We start from the raw sequence: 17,180 nt of genomic DNA, 5'->3' as shown, positions 1-17,180 counted from the left end.
CGGACAATTGTTTTATGTTACTGACAGTGCTCGCTATATGTGTTAAATCAGTGGTAACACTTGCCAGGAGATCAGAAATTATAGATATTCTCACAACACTTGATACGTATCCATTTAAGCCGATGAACATTGATGAAGAGAGGATTCAGGAATATTTCAATAAGCGAATTAGGTGAGTCAATATTGTTTTAACGTTATACACTCTGGTATACGTTGCGACCGATTATTTTCAGAAGTGACTCTATCATTGTTCTTTCTATAAACTCCTTCAGCAATGTACGATAATCCGTAATTTCCTATGGGATAAAATTACGTAAAGCAAGCTAGGGAATTTTTTAGAAAATTGCACCAATTTTTTAATAAAATTAAAGTATTTCTTGAATTGACTTATATTGGAAGTTCGGAAAAACAAGAAATTAATTCATTTTCTACAGAATTCACCAGGTTGTTGGGTATAATTTTTTCATACTTGTGAACGCATTTCTGATCGTGAATTATTTCCAGCTCTTGAAACAATGCTACTCAGCTTACACTGTCATTCGTCAACAGACTTTGAAATAAGACTTGCCACTAACATTAAGTCGGTTAAGTTATACTAAGAATAATGGATTAAATATTCGGATGATCAGGTTGAATCACTTGATGGTGACCCATCTGACGACAATTTAAAGGATCACATTTTTTTAAAGAATGTGGAAAGTTCTGTGCAATTTTCTTGATAAATAATAAAATATGTTCCTTAATTTGAGTTGTTTACAAATAATGATGTACATTTTTATAATAAAAAAAGATTCCTATTATTTTTGACGATGGTGACGTAATCATTTTTTCCAAAGACGCATTTGTCAATGGAATTTTCTACTCAATAGAACTAATCATCACGTCTAAAGTTCACGTACTCGCGAGCATAAAATAAAGAATGCAAAAAAAATCGATATTTAATCTCCCAGCAATTGATGAGTTTCCAATAGTGTGGTAAATACCAGTGATAATTGGGACCCCAGTGCGACTCATAATATCTTTCGAGGTGCTCTTAATCCCCATATCTCTAATAGCAGTGGCTGGAGGTCCAATGAAGATGATATTTTCTTTCCTACACAGATCCGCGAATTCCATGTTCTCGGATAGGAAGCCATATCCGGGATGAATGGCCTGGCATTTTGCCTTCTTGGCAACATTTATTATTTTATCCTGCTTGAGGTAACTCTGGGTTGAGGCTGGGGGACCGATATGGTAAGCTTCATCAGCGAAATCTACGTGCATTGAATTAGCGTCTGCATCGCTGTATACCGCCACAGTTTTCACTCCAAGTTTTTTCGCAGTTCTCTGAATTCGACAAGCTATTTCTCCCCTGTTGGCTATTAGCACCTATTTGTGTCAGACATATGGAAAATTTCTATTAAATAGGAGATTCTGTATCTGTAATTGAAGATAGTGAATGATATGTTCTAAAGTCCGCCAAGATTAGAATAAATGAGAGAAAGGAGGTAACAATGGAATGTAGCTTGACAACTATTTACCTTGTTTATTCTTTTATTAAATGGCAAGTGAGTAGCAAATCCACGTTCACTCAAAGGGCTGAAGTGATATCTACAAAAGAAAGTCAATGAGCAGTCTTCATGAATGATAAAGTCCACGAAATCTTTTACCTCTTGGCCAGACCTTTGCCCAGCTGATGGAACATCATGACAAGCAGATCAAGATCAATTTCGCCACATGAAAAATCCTAAAATTATTCGCACTTACACGCAATGAGTTTATAATTTACAGTCAATCTGATTTGCAGATTGATGCAGCGTGAACAATACTGAGTAAAGATTCCGTACAAATTTCGTACTTTTTATGGAACCCTCTGGAGTTTTTATCGGACCTTTGGTTTCACTCGGGAATTATGGAACTTTCGCGTCAGTTTTATCGACCTGGTTCTCTCTGTGTACGGCAATTTCTGCTGAATTTTCTCTTCATGGAGTATGAGTGAACGCAGGTACAATAAAATGCTCTTCTTCGACTGTTGACTATTTTCAATTGCATAGTCGACAAGAAACTCTTCATCGTAACACAATGAGAGCAAAACGATGACATATTTATAATAGATTAGCAATTATGTCAGGACTTGAAAGGGGTATAAACGACAGCTCTTCGTCGTGAATATTTCTCCCCCTTTCACTGATGGAGAGAGAAACCGGAAATGGACAATCGACGTCTAGCGATAATAAGATAATGACAGTAGAATATCAAATGAAGCACGATGGAAGTGGTTCAATGTCCATTGCGTCATACTAGCAGGTTGAGTTGAGCAGTTCACATCATATGGTGGAGCGGTGGTTTTATGAACGAGGACGACTACCACACGTTGAAGGGAATTGAAACAACTGAGAGCTTCATTCACAAGCTGCAGTAGATGGCTTTCATTCGTAACGATATGCGATGTTGTGAGGGATAGAATTACGTCTCTAATGAGTACATCATAATCAACAGGTTATATTCTTCATCATCTTTTCATTAATATTTTTTCATTAATAATTTCGTGAAAAGTGTTTTGTGAAGGTCCTCGACAGCAAAATAGTCAAACCAACAACTTTGATCAGGGACAGTGTCTGGCTTCGCTTCTTTTTCATATTCAGATGAAGCTCTGACTTGGGGGATACCATAATACGCAGATATTTAATTTACAATAGCAGCGTGAAGTATGAAACGACATTGCAATAATACATTCAATCAGAGGAGTTGAAAGAATGGGATTACTCCAAGAGAATTTCATTTACCTACGGGTGAACGGTCTCTGGTCACCAATTGAGTGGTCATCGAATAATTGGAAGCTGCAAGTTTACCGGCTGTACACCACATTCCTAATTACCGCGACTTATTGGTTCGGCATAACCGAATCAATTAATTTGTTCATCATTGTCGACACGATCGAGGATTTTTCGGATAATTCTTTTATGCTGCTGACGACGATAGTTATTTGTGTCAAAGCAAACATGATTTTGTCAAAAAAATGGGAAATAAGAGCATTGATTGCTGCATTTGAAGGGCATCCTCACAAGCCGATGAATACCGACGAGGAAATGATCCAGGCTACGTTCAATGCTCGCATCAGGTAAGTCACTCTCTCCATAGAAACCCATCAAGAATATTCAATAAAAATGACGTATCTTTTACAGTATTTTAAAGCGAAATATGTAATCGAATTGGACTTTCTTAGAAACTATCAAAAATTTTTTATCTATATTAATACCAGGTTGATCTCCTGCATCTTCGGCGCAGTTGGAGAAATTTCTGTACTGATAATGACAGTCTCCGTATTCTTCCAAGGAATACCTTATGGTGAATTACCGTATAAAGCTTGGATGCCCTATGATTATTCGGAACCTCTCATGTACTGGTCTACATTTTGTTTACAATTACTCGTTGTCATCTTTCTCGCTAACGCCACTATTGGCTTCGATACACTTCTCGTAGGGATGTTCGTGTTGATATGCGCTCAGTTCAATATTTTGAAATATCGTTTGGAAAAAGCAATCGATGAAGTCGAGCGCACATCGATATTGACATCTGATGAGAGGATTTCGGATGTCATGAAAACATGCGAACGTCGAATTATCGAGTGTGTTAAATATCATCGAGAAATTCTTAGGTACGTTGATGTCATCCAGGTGATCTTGAGGTGCATGTAATATCCCAAATGATTTTAGAATTTCTGAGAAGATGAATTCTCTGTTCGCGGGGGTGATTTTTGTCCAGTACGCAGCGAGTACAATTGTCATATGCATCAGTGTCTTCATGATATCACAAGTGCCAGTCTTATCAACAAAAATCCTGTTCATCTTCTGCTATCTCTTATGCATGCTGGTGCAAATTTCCTCATTATGCATTGCAGCGCATCAAGCAACATTTGAAGTAATATTATTTGACTATGAAAGTACACAGAAGTCGATGAATTTATAATTGCACCTTCTTAAACATTTTGTTTAGTCTCAACAACTGTTGATCGGAATTTTTCATCTAAAATGGTACGTCTTGTCGAATCGTGCAAGGGGCTATTTAATACTAATGATGGTTCGTACTCTGAGACCTGTTGTTTTCACGAGTGGTCATATAGCCGTTCTTTCCGTGGAGTCTTTCGGCACTGTATGTTAATAACTCCTTTGACTACGCACTTTGTTAATAATTGTTTATTTTCAGCTTCTGAAGAGATCGTACACGGCTTATACAGTCCTCCAGAAGAGTAACAGCTAAAATAATTCATTATCTTATATGTTTAAACAAATGTTAAAATGTTGATGCATAGGTACGAGAAATACACCGCAGGGAATTGAATATCAAATGATGTTCATGTGCTTTTTGCTTCTTGACAACTGTCCATCATATGGGGAGGGATTGCACATTCCCCACTAGTCGCAGTAGGATATGATATATATCGAGACTAACTCTGTAAAAAAAATATCAGTTGCATATTTTGTCGTCATTATTAGCCCTGAAAGGGCTGGAAAATGTCGTTTCATTTTCCCCATTTTCTCCTTTCCGGAGCCGGGAAGCAGAAGTCGATATGGGCAATTGACATTTGGCGAAAAGAGGATAATGAGCCTAGAATATTGAATGACATCCAACTAGGGTATGCCCCGTCGCAGTATACCGGTGCACACGAGCAAGGGGTGAATATCATGGTACTCCTTCGAGAGAACTTCATTCAACTTCAGTATGTCGGTCTCTGGCGGCCACCTTGCTGGCCACCCAACGACATCAGATCGCGAGTTTATTGGTTCTATACAATGTATATACTAATTATAATTCATTGTTTCACGCTGTCTGAGGCTCTTAGTTTGTTCACTGTCATCGAGAGCATTGAGGACTTCTCGGACAATTGTTTTATGTTACTGACAGTGCTCGCTATATGTGTTAAATCAGTGGTGACACTTGCCAGGAGATCAGAGATTATAGATATTCTCACAGCACTTGATACGTATCCATTTAAGCCGATGAACATTGATGAAGAGAGGATTCAGGAATATTTCAATAAGCGAATTAGGTGAGTCAATATTGTTTTAACGTTATACGCTCTGGTAGAACGATTTATTTATTCCAAACGAAATTCGTTAGATTATTCGTTAAATAAGATTTAGCATATTTACAATTGTTAACTATTTAATGAACGTTTGGTGGAGTCAGTAGACCCCGACCTACAGCCAAAGTCCCTTCGTTTCTGATAAGTAATCGGTTGTATCAGTGCATCATATCAAGTTGATTTAGAAATTAATGAGATTATGGTGGTTGTGTGATTTAAAGAGTCTTTACGTACTTGTATGGTGGAACCGTAGAATTTTCCGTATGGATCATGAGTATTTCTGCTTTCTTCCAAGGAATACCTTTTGGTGTCTTGCCTTATAAAGCCTGGTTACCGTATGATTATTCAAAATCAACTGTTTATTGGTTTACATTTTGTGCGCAACTGGTCATTGTCATTACTGTAGCGAATATTTGCATTGGTTGTGATACCGTAATGCCTGGATTTTATACAATAGTCAGCGCTCAGTTTAACATTTTGAGGTGTCGATTGGAAAAGGTCATCGATGCATTTGATGCTGAATGTGCATTGAAACCGCGGGAGATGATTTCCATCCATCGAGAACGTTGTGAAAAACGAATCATCACTTGTGTTCAGTATCATAGAGCTATTATTGAGTAAGTTTTTTTGCTATTTATGATGAATGGGGTTTCGGTTGTTAGCGTAAAATATCATTATAATAAAATATTATTAAGAGCACATTTACATCAACTTAACGAGTTTAGTATTGTAGAAAAAAATAAACGATCTGAGTTTGCGATGAAATTTTCACACGAGAAAAAAGTTTCTGAAATAAAAAAAAATGAATCAATTTGAGAAACTTCTTTTCTGGACATGAATCATTCGTTCACTGATGATAAATGACTTTATTTATTTTTTAATTACCTATCGAATGTTGAATTAAATATAGAAGTATTTAAAAGGAAAGGGAATTTCTGAAATTTCATAATATTTGAATGATTTTAGAATTTCTCAGAAAATAAATTCCATCACAAGCAGTATAATTTTCGTCCAGTACCTGGCAAGTTCTATCATCATATGTCTGATTATCTTCATACTATCGCAAATGCCACTTTTTTCATCTCAGTTTCTCTATTTTGCTGTGTATCTGACGTGTATGCTGTTTCAAATTTTCTTGTTCTGCGCTTCAGCAAACGAAGCAACTACCGAAGTAATAAAATCATCACACGACCCTGAAAAAAAAACAACATTGAAGAATTTATTGGTTTCCTTTTCTAGTGCGAAAACTTGATAATGGGTATTTACAATACAAAATGGTATAATCTCAGTCATTCTGCCAAGACTTATCTGACTCTCATGATGGTTCGTACGTTGCGGCCAGTCATATTCAAGAGCGGTCATATAATTGTACTCTCACTCAGTTCTTTCAGTAATGTATGCTGTGAGTTGTAGCACATGATTTTTTATATATACTGATGAGGATTATTTTCAGCTTCTCAAACACTCCTATACCGCTTATAATGTGCTCCAGCAGAGCGCGAACTGATAACTGCAGTCAAAAAATAGTAATTATTTGTGAAGAGGTGATTTCAATTGCTGCCTAGTAATGTCCCTTAGTTATTTGCCACCAGCGTAAGTCACCTACACTTGTTTGGACGTCTCCTTCCTACTCATTCGAACCCCAATCAGCGATTCGTAATTACAGTATTTATTTGGATGTCATACACATTTCTTGATTAACATTTACTAATTACAGAAAAATTATCTAAATTTTTCGTACTCTTCGTAGTGGACTAGAAAATTAAATGATAGATTCAAAATTATCATCTTCCATTTCGGAAACTACCAAGGAATTTACACGCACTTACAGACTACGTAAATAGGTAGGTAATTTTTACTCATAATATTTCTTTGTGTATGGATTAAGCGACTCACCGAAATTGTAGGTTTTTGTTGTAGATTGTTCAACGTTTCGATTTCCAAGTTCCGTATCACATTTTGGAAAATTTGTATTTTGTTCGATTTCCACCACGAGGTCAGGACATCCTGGGATTGAAAAATGAAATATACCACTGCATTTCTGTTTAAATCTCCTAAAAACAAATAAAATATCTGATTATCTCGATCAATTATTCTGTGATAATTCAGAAAAATTCAGGGAACATCTGAAAATTCACATTACTTTTACTTTAAATATTCGTGTTCCACTAGGAATTCTGGGAAAGTGACAATTTTTCGTATGACTTCTGTTCAAAATTCATGGATTTTCTCAGATTGTTCCTGGATTGTTTCAAATTCAATTCATTCCCATAAGAATTATTGTCATAATTCGCAAGAAATTTTCATTCACTTCAAACCTGTATTAACTTTTTCTCACATCTCAAAGCGATGTTCCACTAAACCCCCGGCCAATATATGATGCACTTGTCTCTCTGGATATCTCTCTCCACCTCGTTCGCAGGGAAACATTTCACATGGAAATGAAAATAGCAGAGTTGCATAGGGGAACAAAAATCGAACAATTGAAACTGTCCGCTCGCAATTATGTGCAATTGGACTTGTTAAAGAATTCTACATTCACCACAGCAATCAGCTCCAGTCACTCCATCAATAATAGATGAATCACCCTTACGCTACCCGGAGAAGGGATGAAGAACACCGTTCACGTTTTATTTCGCAAACCGACACTGAAAATTCCTGTGGCATATCGACATCTGGCGAAAATAGGATAATGTCTCTAGAATATTTAATGACTTGAGTTGGCGACATTCTGCCGAGGGTGAGGAGTACACCACTTCGTAGAGTTAAGGGGTGAACATCATGGTATTACTTCGAGAGAATTTCATTCAACTCCAGTACTTTGGTCTTTGGAAGCCGCTTTGGTGGCCATCCAATAAATTTAAATCACGAGCTTACGGGCTCTACACCATTCAGATATTAATTATGATGTATTGCTTCACCATATCTGAAACACTGAGTCTCTTCGACTCCATTGATAATATCGAGGATTTCTCCAGCATTTGTTTTATGTTACTCACGATGATTGCTACTTGTGTGAAAGCCATGGTGATTCTACTGAGAAGATCCGAAATTATCGACATTCTCAAGACCCTCGAAGTCTATCCCCACAAGCCAATGACTGTCGAGGAGGACAGGATCCAGGAAAAAGTCAATCGACGTATCAGGTGAGTAATTTTTTTGCTTGCATTGAATTATTTTTAAATCATTAATAATTTGTGGAAATTATTAAGATAATTCCATGTGAAGATTCTTTACCCTTTTTTATGGTGGAGTCATAGAATGTTCGATCTGGACTATGAGCATCTCTGCCTTTTTCCAAGGGATACCCTTCGGTGTGTTACCATGCAAAGGATGGATCCCTTATGACTATGCAAAACCTGAGTTGTACTGGTTCACATTTTGCCTACAACTGTTCATCACAATTATTTCGGCGAATACTTGCATTGGAAGTGATACAGTTATGCCTGGATTTTACACCTTAATATGTGCGCAGTTTAACATTCTGAAGTGTCGATTGCAGAAGGCAGTTGATGAATCGGAGTCTGAAGTGAGCACAAAATCATCAGAAATTTGTGAGAAGAAAATAATCCATTGTATCCAGTATCATCGCGCCATTTTTGAGTACGTACCATGTTCATTTAGATTTTTTTCCAAATCGGGGCTTGAAAAATACCGCAGGTTTAAACATGTCATTTTATAAAAAATTCCAAATCCAGAAGCAATAGAAGAATTTTCATGGAGAAATTTTGTTCCCTACAAAAACGGTTATTATGAAAATTGTGTAATCAGCAGTAACTTTTTAACTCCTAAGTATTCGTTTAAAATTATTTGATAATGAATGCGTGTATAACTTACCAATCATTGCAGAATATCTGAGCGAATAAATTCCGTCTCCAGCGGCATAATCTTCGTTCAGTACTCAGCGAGTTCATTCATCATTTGTCTGAGTATCTTCATGGTATCACAAATGCCGCCTTTCTCCACCCAATGGCTGTATTTTACAGTATATCTCATGAGTATGATGCTGCAAATTTTCTTATTCTGCGCTTCGGCACATGAAGCAACTACGGAAGTAATATAGTTGTCTCACTGGGGGTAACAGAAAGCCACCCTCTTCTCAATATTGTCAAAAAATTTTGAAGTCAGCTTGACTGCTGGTCATCATCATCTTCTGGAGAATGATGTCCATTGATTTGTATAAATATTTCCGGCGTTCAGCCGGAAATTTGAAAAACCAGTTGCATTCTGTTACCTCCCAAGGGATGACCTGTGCAAATTTCGAAAGTCCTCGGTTGAGCTGATGGCACATTCAGCGAGTTGTTGCATAGATAGTCGTCAAATTTATTGATTCAATAGACCAATCGTAAAACAGAAACTTGTCTTCCTTTGTTGGAGTCTAACGTACAGTTCAGGAAGAACGAAAAGCCAATTCGATGAAATTTGAAAAAAGTTGTTCTTCGTATCTGACAAAATGTATTTGAGCGATCATCTGCAATCGTTTTATGAGCCTCTGAACTCTACCGATGACCTTGGAAATTCACCGACAAACGAATGAACGACGAACCACTGAATTTAAATATTTATGATTTGTTCTAGTGTCAAAGCATAATACTGAGTATTTACAGTACGAAATGGTACCATTTGGGTAGGCGCGCACGAAGCTATTTGAACCTCATGATGGTGCGCACGTTACGACCGGTGATTTTCAAAAGTGGCTCTATCATTGTTCTTTCTATAAACTCCTTCAGCAATGTACGATAATCCGTAATTTCCTATGGGATAAAATTACGTAAAGCAAGCTAGGGAATTTTTTAGAAAATTGCACCAATTTTTTAATAAAATTAAAGTATTTCTTGAATTGACTTATATTGGAAGTTCGGAAAAACAAGAAATTAATTCATTTTCTACAGAATTCACCAGGTTGTTGGGTATAATTTTTTCATACTTGTGAACGCATTTCTGATCGTGAATTATTTCCAGCTGTTGAAACAATCCTACTCAGCTTACACTGTCATTCGTCAACAGACTTTGAAATAAGACTTGCCACTAACATTAAGTCGGTTAAGTTATATGAAGAATAATGGATTAAGTATTCGGATGATCAGGTTGAATCACTTGATGGTGACCCATCTGACGACAATTTAAAGGATCACATTTTTTTAAAGAATGTGAGAAATTTTGTGCAATTTTCTTGATAAATAATAAAATATGTTCCTTAATCAGAGTTGTTTATAAATAATGATGTACATTTTTATGAACGAATCAATGAAGGACGATTTTTACTTCTTAAAAAGCTCCAAGCTTTTGCTGTCCATTTTCACTGCAAGAGAACTGAAAATGGTACGTCGTGGAAGAATTCTAAACCAGAATATTCCCAGTAAATTGGCCAATCATAAAATGGTCATAATGTTGTGTCACTTGTCATACAATTGTGGAAAATTGGATGGCAATATGAGAGGGAAAAGTTGCGGGGAAAATCGACATCTGGTTTAAACGACGTACACCGCCTCGAATATTAAATGAGATACGTCGACTTTACACGAAGCTCTCTGCACCATAGCACCAGGTGCACTCAGGAAGGCAACATGGAATCACTTCGAAATAGTTTCCTTCTCCTCCAGTACTGTGGGATGTGGCCGTCACATCATTGGTCTCCCAACAGTTTCAAATTCCGGATTTACAGCCTGTACACTTTTTGTATACTAGCTATGATCAATGCATTTGTCGTGTCTGAACTGTTTTGTTTGTCAGCAATCAGAAGCATTGAAGACTTCGCTGATAATTGTTTTATGCTCATGTCTATGGCAGCTGCAAGTGGAAAAGGTATTATCATTTTGATGATGAAAGATGAACTTATTACCGTACTCAATGCACTGGATCATTACCCACACAAACCTATGCATGTGGACGAAGAGAACATTCAGAATATGTTTACTCGACGTATCAGGTAAATACTGTACAACTTTTACGAAACTTTTTTTTTCAAATTTTGTTTCTTTCTTTCCTGTTAGTGCTTTCCTTCCTTTCATTTGTGGAGTGAATAGAGAATTGGACTAATTTCTTGATAAACTTTTGTTTACATAGTGTAGTGGTGTAGTGGTTATACAGACTGACAAAATTTATGTAATTAAATTAATATATTATATATATTAAATCCTTAAAAATTGAACTAGTCGCGTTGGATAACTTTTATTCCGGTGATGGTGAATCTGTTTGGGGAAATTGAAAAAAAAGTGGTAAATTTTCAAATCCCTCTATAACTACTAATTCGAAAGTTAATGAAATGATAATCTACACACCAATTGGATTAGAACCAAATTATAAAAAAATGGATTGTGATTCATAAACAAACAGCGAGAGCGGATTCAGATTTACACTAGTGAAGGGAAGGAAAAGTCAGAATTTTGTAGGGATGTCTTATTAGCGAATGTGATGGAGGTTGATTTTTATACTTTACGCTGGTCAATTGGAGATTGGAGTATGGTTTATGAGCATCTTCGTATATCTGCAAAAATTGCCCTTTGGAGTTTTACCGTACAAAGCATGGATACCCTGGGATTATTCAGCCCCCAAAATGTATTGGTTTCTCTATTGGTTTCAAATGATTTCTGTCATTATTGGAGCGAACGTTGTTAGCGCTTCTGATACTCTCATTTCCGGATTTATGATACTGATCTGTGGCCAGCTTAATATTCTAAAATGTCGATTGGAGAGGGTAATCGAGGAATTTGGGATCGAAGCAGACTCAAAATCGAAGAGAATTCGATCAGATTTAGAAAAAATCTGCGAAAGACGAATTACGGCTTGTGTCGAGTACCATTGTGCTATTTTTGAGTAAATCAGTTATAATTCGATATTTATTATTGTGTGCCCAACACACTGAGAGATTTCTTTTCCTGTCAACGAATAATATGCTCTGTCCAAAAATATTCGATGGAGTGGGATAGATCTACTTGAACTAAATTAATTCAATAGAATAACTAGTCTAGAATTAAATAACCATCAACAGAATTTTCTATAATTCGCCATATTTTTCTAATAATATTTTTCGTGTGGGTTTTATGCAAACTTTATTCTTTGGCAGAATTTTTTGGAAGAACAAATGGTTTCTCTCAATGTCTTCAATAGCCCAATGAAATTAATGTTTCAACAATGATTTCAGAATGGCCACTAAAATTAATTCCCTATTCAGTATCGTCATTTTCCTTCAGTACACGGCCAGTTCAATAATTTTGTGTGTCAGTGTTTTGATAATGTCGCAGATACCAGTGTCATCTCCAAAATTTATGTCCCTTTTTTCTTACGTCTGGTGCATGATCTTGGAAATTTTCATGTTATGTGCGTCCGGGAATACAGCAACTATAGAAGTAATATTTATTATTCTAAGCATCAAAATTTATAGCGACTTGAAAAGTACTATTTCAGTGCGAGAACTTGAACCAGGATCTTTACTGCACCAAGTGGCATCGGTTAACTAACCGGACGGAGAAATACCTGTTGCTCTTGATGGCCCGCACACTGCGACCGATAGTGTTTGTGAGTGGACACATTGTCGTTCTTTCGCTGGAGTCTTTTGCCAAAGTATGATAAAACCTAACGTGCCATTTTTTCACTTATCCGTCTTTCGAAAGAATCGAAATAAAAAAGAATTTTTGCATATACAAGAGTCTGTATTTTTATCATACAATTATATTGATGAAGAAATATTTCCAGCTCCTGAAACTCTCATATTCTGTTTATACTGTGCTTCAACATTCTATGAAGTAATGTTATTAAATAAGAACTCGTCATAGTTTGATAGGTGTGATTTGTTGTCCAAATGATAGTATCTCAATAGTGCAGTGTTAAGACGAGACGTTTGGGGTAAAATGAACCCCTACAGTCACAAATAAGAGAATAAATAATGGATTGAGAATATTTCCGCTGTATATTACGATGTAAAAAATAAAATAATGAAGAAAAAGCGATAGTGATGATGTGATGTTGTCCCTCGATACGATGGATTTCTAGGTCCTATTTTTATTAACACCTGGAAGGGTCCGCTTTATCGTCGGAAAATTTCGCGAATTTTTATATAAGTTGTATTAGAAATGGGAAAGTTATTATGATTCAAAAGTGTGAATGTTATTTTATTCTCTTTTATTTTATACGCTCGAAAGGCACAACCGCTCTGGTTCGTTTCCTTAGAGGAATTAACTAAAACGACTAAAGGACTACGACACCCTGGACTTGATGAGCCACATTAAGAATGGTCACACTTATGCACCTCTGTTTAGATCCGATAAAATTCAGCATACACATCAGGCCCCAAACTTATCAGAATTTTCACCAATAAAAATGTTTTCCAATCTCAAGTGGAAACACGAGAATAAAAGAAATACAAATCGTACAAAGACCTATTCAATCCACTATAAATTAATTTTTGATAAACGGTTTGAAATGTAAACTCCAATAAGTTGAAATAATTACTACTGTTATCGTATTGATCTTTGATCTCGATTACGAAACATTGGAACGAATTCTAAGAACTATCCTTCAAAGAACTCAGTACATGTTTTACGCTGATAAACCCAAGAAAAAGATGCAGAAAAAGAGCCGGAATTGTATTTAAAAAAAATGTTTGCAATAGTCGCAGCAAATAAGACAGTTTTTTTGTGCAATTTCAATTCATCCCTTGTACCAAGAAGATTTGCCACTAATTTCTTCCACCCCAAGTGCGCTAAAACCGATCTGTCGTACAAAGAACCGGGAAGTTGAATATTTCCATCAAAGTCTTCAGTAATGCACCCCCTTTTGTCCGCTGGAGCTTCACATTATGAGAGGACAGGCAGAGTTAAACGAAACTCCGTCAATAATACAATGAACGCGCCGTTGTGTCTCCTATTGCACAATGCCGATAAATTAGATGACAATATGATGGGAGAAATTTGCGTGGGATATCGACATGTGGTTTAAATGACATGTAGTGCCTCGAATATTAAATGAGGTGCGTTGGCTTTACACTGAGTTCCTCCCGTCATAGCTTCAGATGAGCTCAAGGGGAGAACATGGAAGCGCTTCAGGACAGTTTCACTCTACTTCAGTACTGTGGCATGTGGCCTCCACTTCATTGGTCCTCCAATAGTGTTAAATCCAAGATTTACCACCTCTACACCATTTGCATACTGGCTATGATCAATTGGTTCATCGTGACTGAAGTGTTTAGCTTGTCAGAGATTGGAAGTGTTGAGGATATCGCTGATAATTGTTTTATGCTTATGTCTATGATAGCCGCGAGTGGGAAAACAGCTATTATTTTAATCAAGCGAGAGGAAGTCATTGACATACTCAATGCACTCGATAACTATCCACACACATCTGTTCACGTGGATGAACAGAAAATTCAAAAGAAATTTAATCGGCGAATAAGGTAAGTACATTATAATTTGTCGGAAAATTGTGGAACATCACGCACGAAAGCATTTAATCGAAAAACTTGGTGAATTCGATGGAAAATTTTACTGGATTTCTAATGCACGTTTGTTGAAAATTATATTTTTTTCGGTATAGTTTAACACAAAATTCTACAGGTTCACAAAGTATTAGTTTTTTCACGAAAATATCGAGTATAAAAAATATTTTATGAAAAAAGCGAAAGTTAAAATAAAGAAAAACGTGTAAAACTTGAGCCAAAAAGTAAAATAAAAAAAATTCTATTTTTCTATAGAATGACATTGAATGTTTCAATGCGATCGACCGATAGCAAATGATACCTTCAAGAATTCAGTGTAATTATCGGTGAAATTATCTCTGGAAATAATAGTTATCGATAATTACTAGTAAAATTTTTTCGTGCGTCGAGGGCTCTATGAATAACGCTTGGCTTAATAGTAAATCAATGTACTGTATAGTCCATAAATTGTAATGGAGATTGATTTTTCTGTTCTATGCCGGACAATTTGAAATCGGAGTATGGTTCATGAGCACCCTCGTATACATGCAAAAATTGCCCTTTGGAGTTTTACCGTACAAAGCATGGATACCCTGGGATTATTCAGCCCCCAAAATGTATTGGTTCCTCTATTGGTTACAAATGACCACTGTTATTGTTGGAGCGAACGTTGTCAGTGCTTGTGACACTCTCATTTCCGGATTTATGGTACTGATCTGTGGCCAGTTCAATATTCTGAGATGTCGATTGGAAAGAACAATTGCGGAATTTAAGATAGAATTCAGCTCAAAGCCTGACAGCCTTCAAAGGAGAGCAGAAAACATCTTCGAAAGGCGGATTGTTGCTTGCACCAAGTACCACTACGCTATCCTTGAGTACATTAGTATTCAAATTTAATGTTGATCATTGTCCCCGCATATGAAATCCTGTAATTATGGGATTTTCCAGACGTGGGACGTGCGCAAAGCCCCATTTTTTACTCAGTGCAGAAAAATATCGTTTGATACTCTTGGAAAAAATTCCTTATGTAGTGGGAGCATATCACTCGCCCTCAGCTCATGCCATAAACCCTTCATGAGCTAAAAAGTATTTTACATCACTCCAGGCAGTAAACGGTGAATTACGCACCGTAGCACGTGCGTAATTCTTCTCTTACGCAGGGAATAATGTAATATTCTATATGAAACACATGTGCTATAGATTTTCTGACTCGTGTAATTGACAAACACATAAGCTCTTGCTTCGTAATGTGTTATTTTTTGCATTTGTATCGAAATGTATAATATTTGAGGACTGACTCACATTTCGAAATCCGGTGATTGTTCCCCAGACTGACAACAATGAAATTCACTATGAAAAAATATTGTACTGTCGCATTGCTACTGGGGTTTTCGATTTCTGTGATTGACATTGCACTTGTCGAAAAGTCCTGTGGCAAGTCGATGTAAATGCTATACTACATTCTAATGGTATTAATGCTTATCATGGTATTCCAGAATGGCACAGAAAATAAATTCCATATTCACCATCATAATTTTTATCCAATACACGGCAAGTTCAATAATTCTGTGTGTCAGTGTCTTGATAATGTCACAGATGCCAGTGACGTCTGCAAAATTTATGTCTCTTTTTACATACGTCTGGTGCATGGTACTGGAAATTTTCATGCTATGTGCATCGGCAAACGCAGCAACTGTCGAAGTAATCGTTGTTGGTAGTAACTGAAAAATTAACTGACACTAATGATAATATTTCAGTGCGAGTCTATGATCCAGAATATATACTACACCGTGTGGTACCGAGTTCCTGAAAAGGTGAAGAAATGTTTGCTTCTCATGATGGTCCGAACACTGAGACCGATCCTGTTCACGAGTGGATACATAATAGTTCTCTCCTTGCAATCTTTTACTAAAGTATGATGCATCGATCACCTGGCGAAAACTGTGAAACAAGACAAATGTATTTTTACACGTTAAGAAATTTTTGAAGAATCGTGTAATTTTTTAAAAACAAAACTCTAGAGAATTCTTCGATCTTTCAGATTTGTCGAGTTTTCAATAATTTTCCAGGATTATTTCTTTATGCTTCTGAAAAAATTAAATATAATGAGATTGATTAAATTTTATTTTCAGCTCCTGAAACTCTCCTACTCTATTTACACAGTGCTTCAACAATCCATGAAGTGATATTACGCATTAAGAACTCTAGTCTTAAACCAACATCACCGTAGGTGCAGTTCAGTTCCATTGGAACGAGATGATATTGATTTTCTAATTCATTGATTGTGATACATTTGTAAAGGTTACAATGAGGAAAAATAAAGTTCGAGGATAAATAGATTTTTTTCCTATCGTAATCCTAGACTAACCCTGCAGACAATTAGCATATTAACAAAAAAAAAACAAATTAGCACTGAATTACACTATTGAATCGACTTACATTTCGATTAAAATACTTGCACCTTAAATCTCCGCATTCCACATAAAAACAAATGTTTTTTGCACCTTCCCTGTGATATGTTTCATAGCCCCTCTACACGCCCTAAACCTGCTTCAGCACTGACCACTTGGACACTGGGGCTGAGCTCCAGTCAAGAAACCAGGCAAATTATTTCTGAGGAAATGTCTCAATTCCCTGTGCACCCCAGTCCCTGTCTATAGTCGCCAAAACAACAGCAACAAAAGGTAAACTACGAACCCAATG

At 36.5% G+C, this 17,180-nt stretch overlaps 4 protein-coding genes across 7 annotated transcripts; all 4 read left to right on the top strand.

Moving 5' to 3' along the window:
• Positions 1 to 1,399: 1,399 nt before the first annotated feature.
• On the top strand, positions 1,400 to 4,327 carry LOC135165120 (odorant receptor 46a-like). Of its 4 annotated transcripts, none has more exons than XM_064126090.1 (6): positions 1,400 to 2,478; positions 2,589 to 3,100; positions 3,242 to 3,637; positions 3,696 to 3,900; positions 3,976 to 4,131; positions 4,186 to 4,327. In XM_064126090.1, exons 2-6 carry the CDS (start codon positions 2,736 to 2,738, stop codon positions 4,237 to 4,239), a joined length of 1,176 nt encoding a protein of 391 aa, XP_063982160.1. In that variant the 5' UTR covers positions 1,400 to 2,478; positions 2,589 to 2,735; the 3' UTR covers positions 4,240 to 4,327. The 4 variants fall into 4 exon arrangements, with proteins under 4 accessions (XP_063982160.1, XP_063982161.1, XP_063982162.1 ...); XM_064126091.1 differs by having other exon boundaries at positions 2,548 to 3,100; XM_064126092.1 differs by having other exon boundaries at positions 2,536 to 3,100.
• A 153-nt stretch (positions 4,328 to 4,480) lies between these two features.
• Positions 4,481 to 6,317, top strand: LOC135165411 (odorant receptor Or1-like). The gene is made up of 3 exons (XM_064126675.1): positions 4,481 to 5,029; positions 5,287 to 5,682; positions 6,032 to 6,317. Exons 1-3 carry the CDS (start codon positions 4,494 to 4,496, stop codon positions 6,315 to 6,317), a joined length of 1,218 nt encoding a protein of 405 aa, XP_063982745.1. The 5' UTR covers positions 4,481 to 4,493.
• A 158-nt stretch (positions 6,318 to 6,475) lies between these two features.
• On the top strand, positions 6,476 to 16,749 carry LOC135165410 (uncharacterized). The gene is made up of 10 exons (XM_064126674.1): positions 6,476 to 6,909; positions 6,973 to 8,211; positions 8,294 to 8,668; positions 8,915 to 9,119; positions 9,644 to 9,806; positions 14,081 to 14,456; positions 14,957 to 15,352; positions 15,974 to 16,178; positions 16,235 to 16,390; positions 16,610 to 16,749. The coding sequence occupies exons 2-10, from the start codon at positions 7,847 to 7,849 to the stop codon at positions 16,661 to 16,663; spliced, it is 2,295 nt and encodes a 764-aa protein (XP_063982744.1). The 5' UTR covers positions 6,476 to 6,909; positions 6,973 to 7,846; the 3' UTR covers positions 16,664 to 16,749.
• LOC135165118 (odorant receptor Or1-like) lies at positions 9,833 to 12,987 on the top strand. The gene is made up of 5 exons (XM_064126087.1): positions 9,833 to 10,994; positions 11,486 to 11,881; positions 12,210 to 12,414; positions 12,473 to 12,628; positions 12,761 to 12,987. The coding sequence occupies exons 1-5, from the start codon at positions 10,567 to 10,569 to the stop codon at positions 12,812 to 12,814; spliced, it is 1,239 nt and encodes a 412-aa protein (XP_063982157.1). The 5' UTR covers positions 9,833 to 10,566; the 3' UTR covers positions 12,815 to 12,987.
• Positions 16,750 to 17,180: the final 431 nt, after the last annotated feature.

This window comes from Diachasmimorpha longicaudata, chromosome 8 (genome assembly GCF_034640455.1).
Source record: "Diachasmimorpha longicaudata isolate KC_UGA_2023 chromosome 8, iyDiaLong2, whole genome shotgun sequence".
NCBI classification, from domain to species: Eukaryota; Metazoa; Arthropoda; class Insecta; order Hymenoptera; family Braconidae; genus Diachasmimorpha; species Diachasmimorpha longicaudata.
The sequence above is the reverse complement of the archived record's forward strand: the minus strand, read 5'-3'. Positions and strand labels throughout refer to the sequence as shown.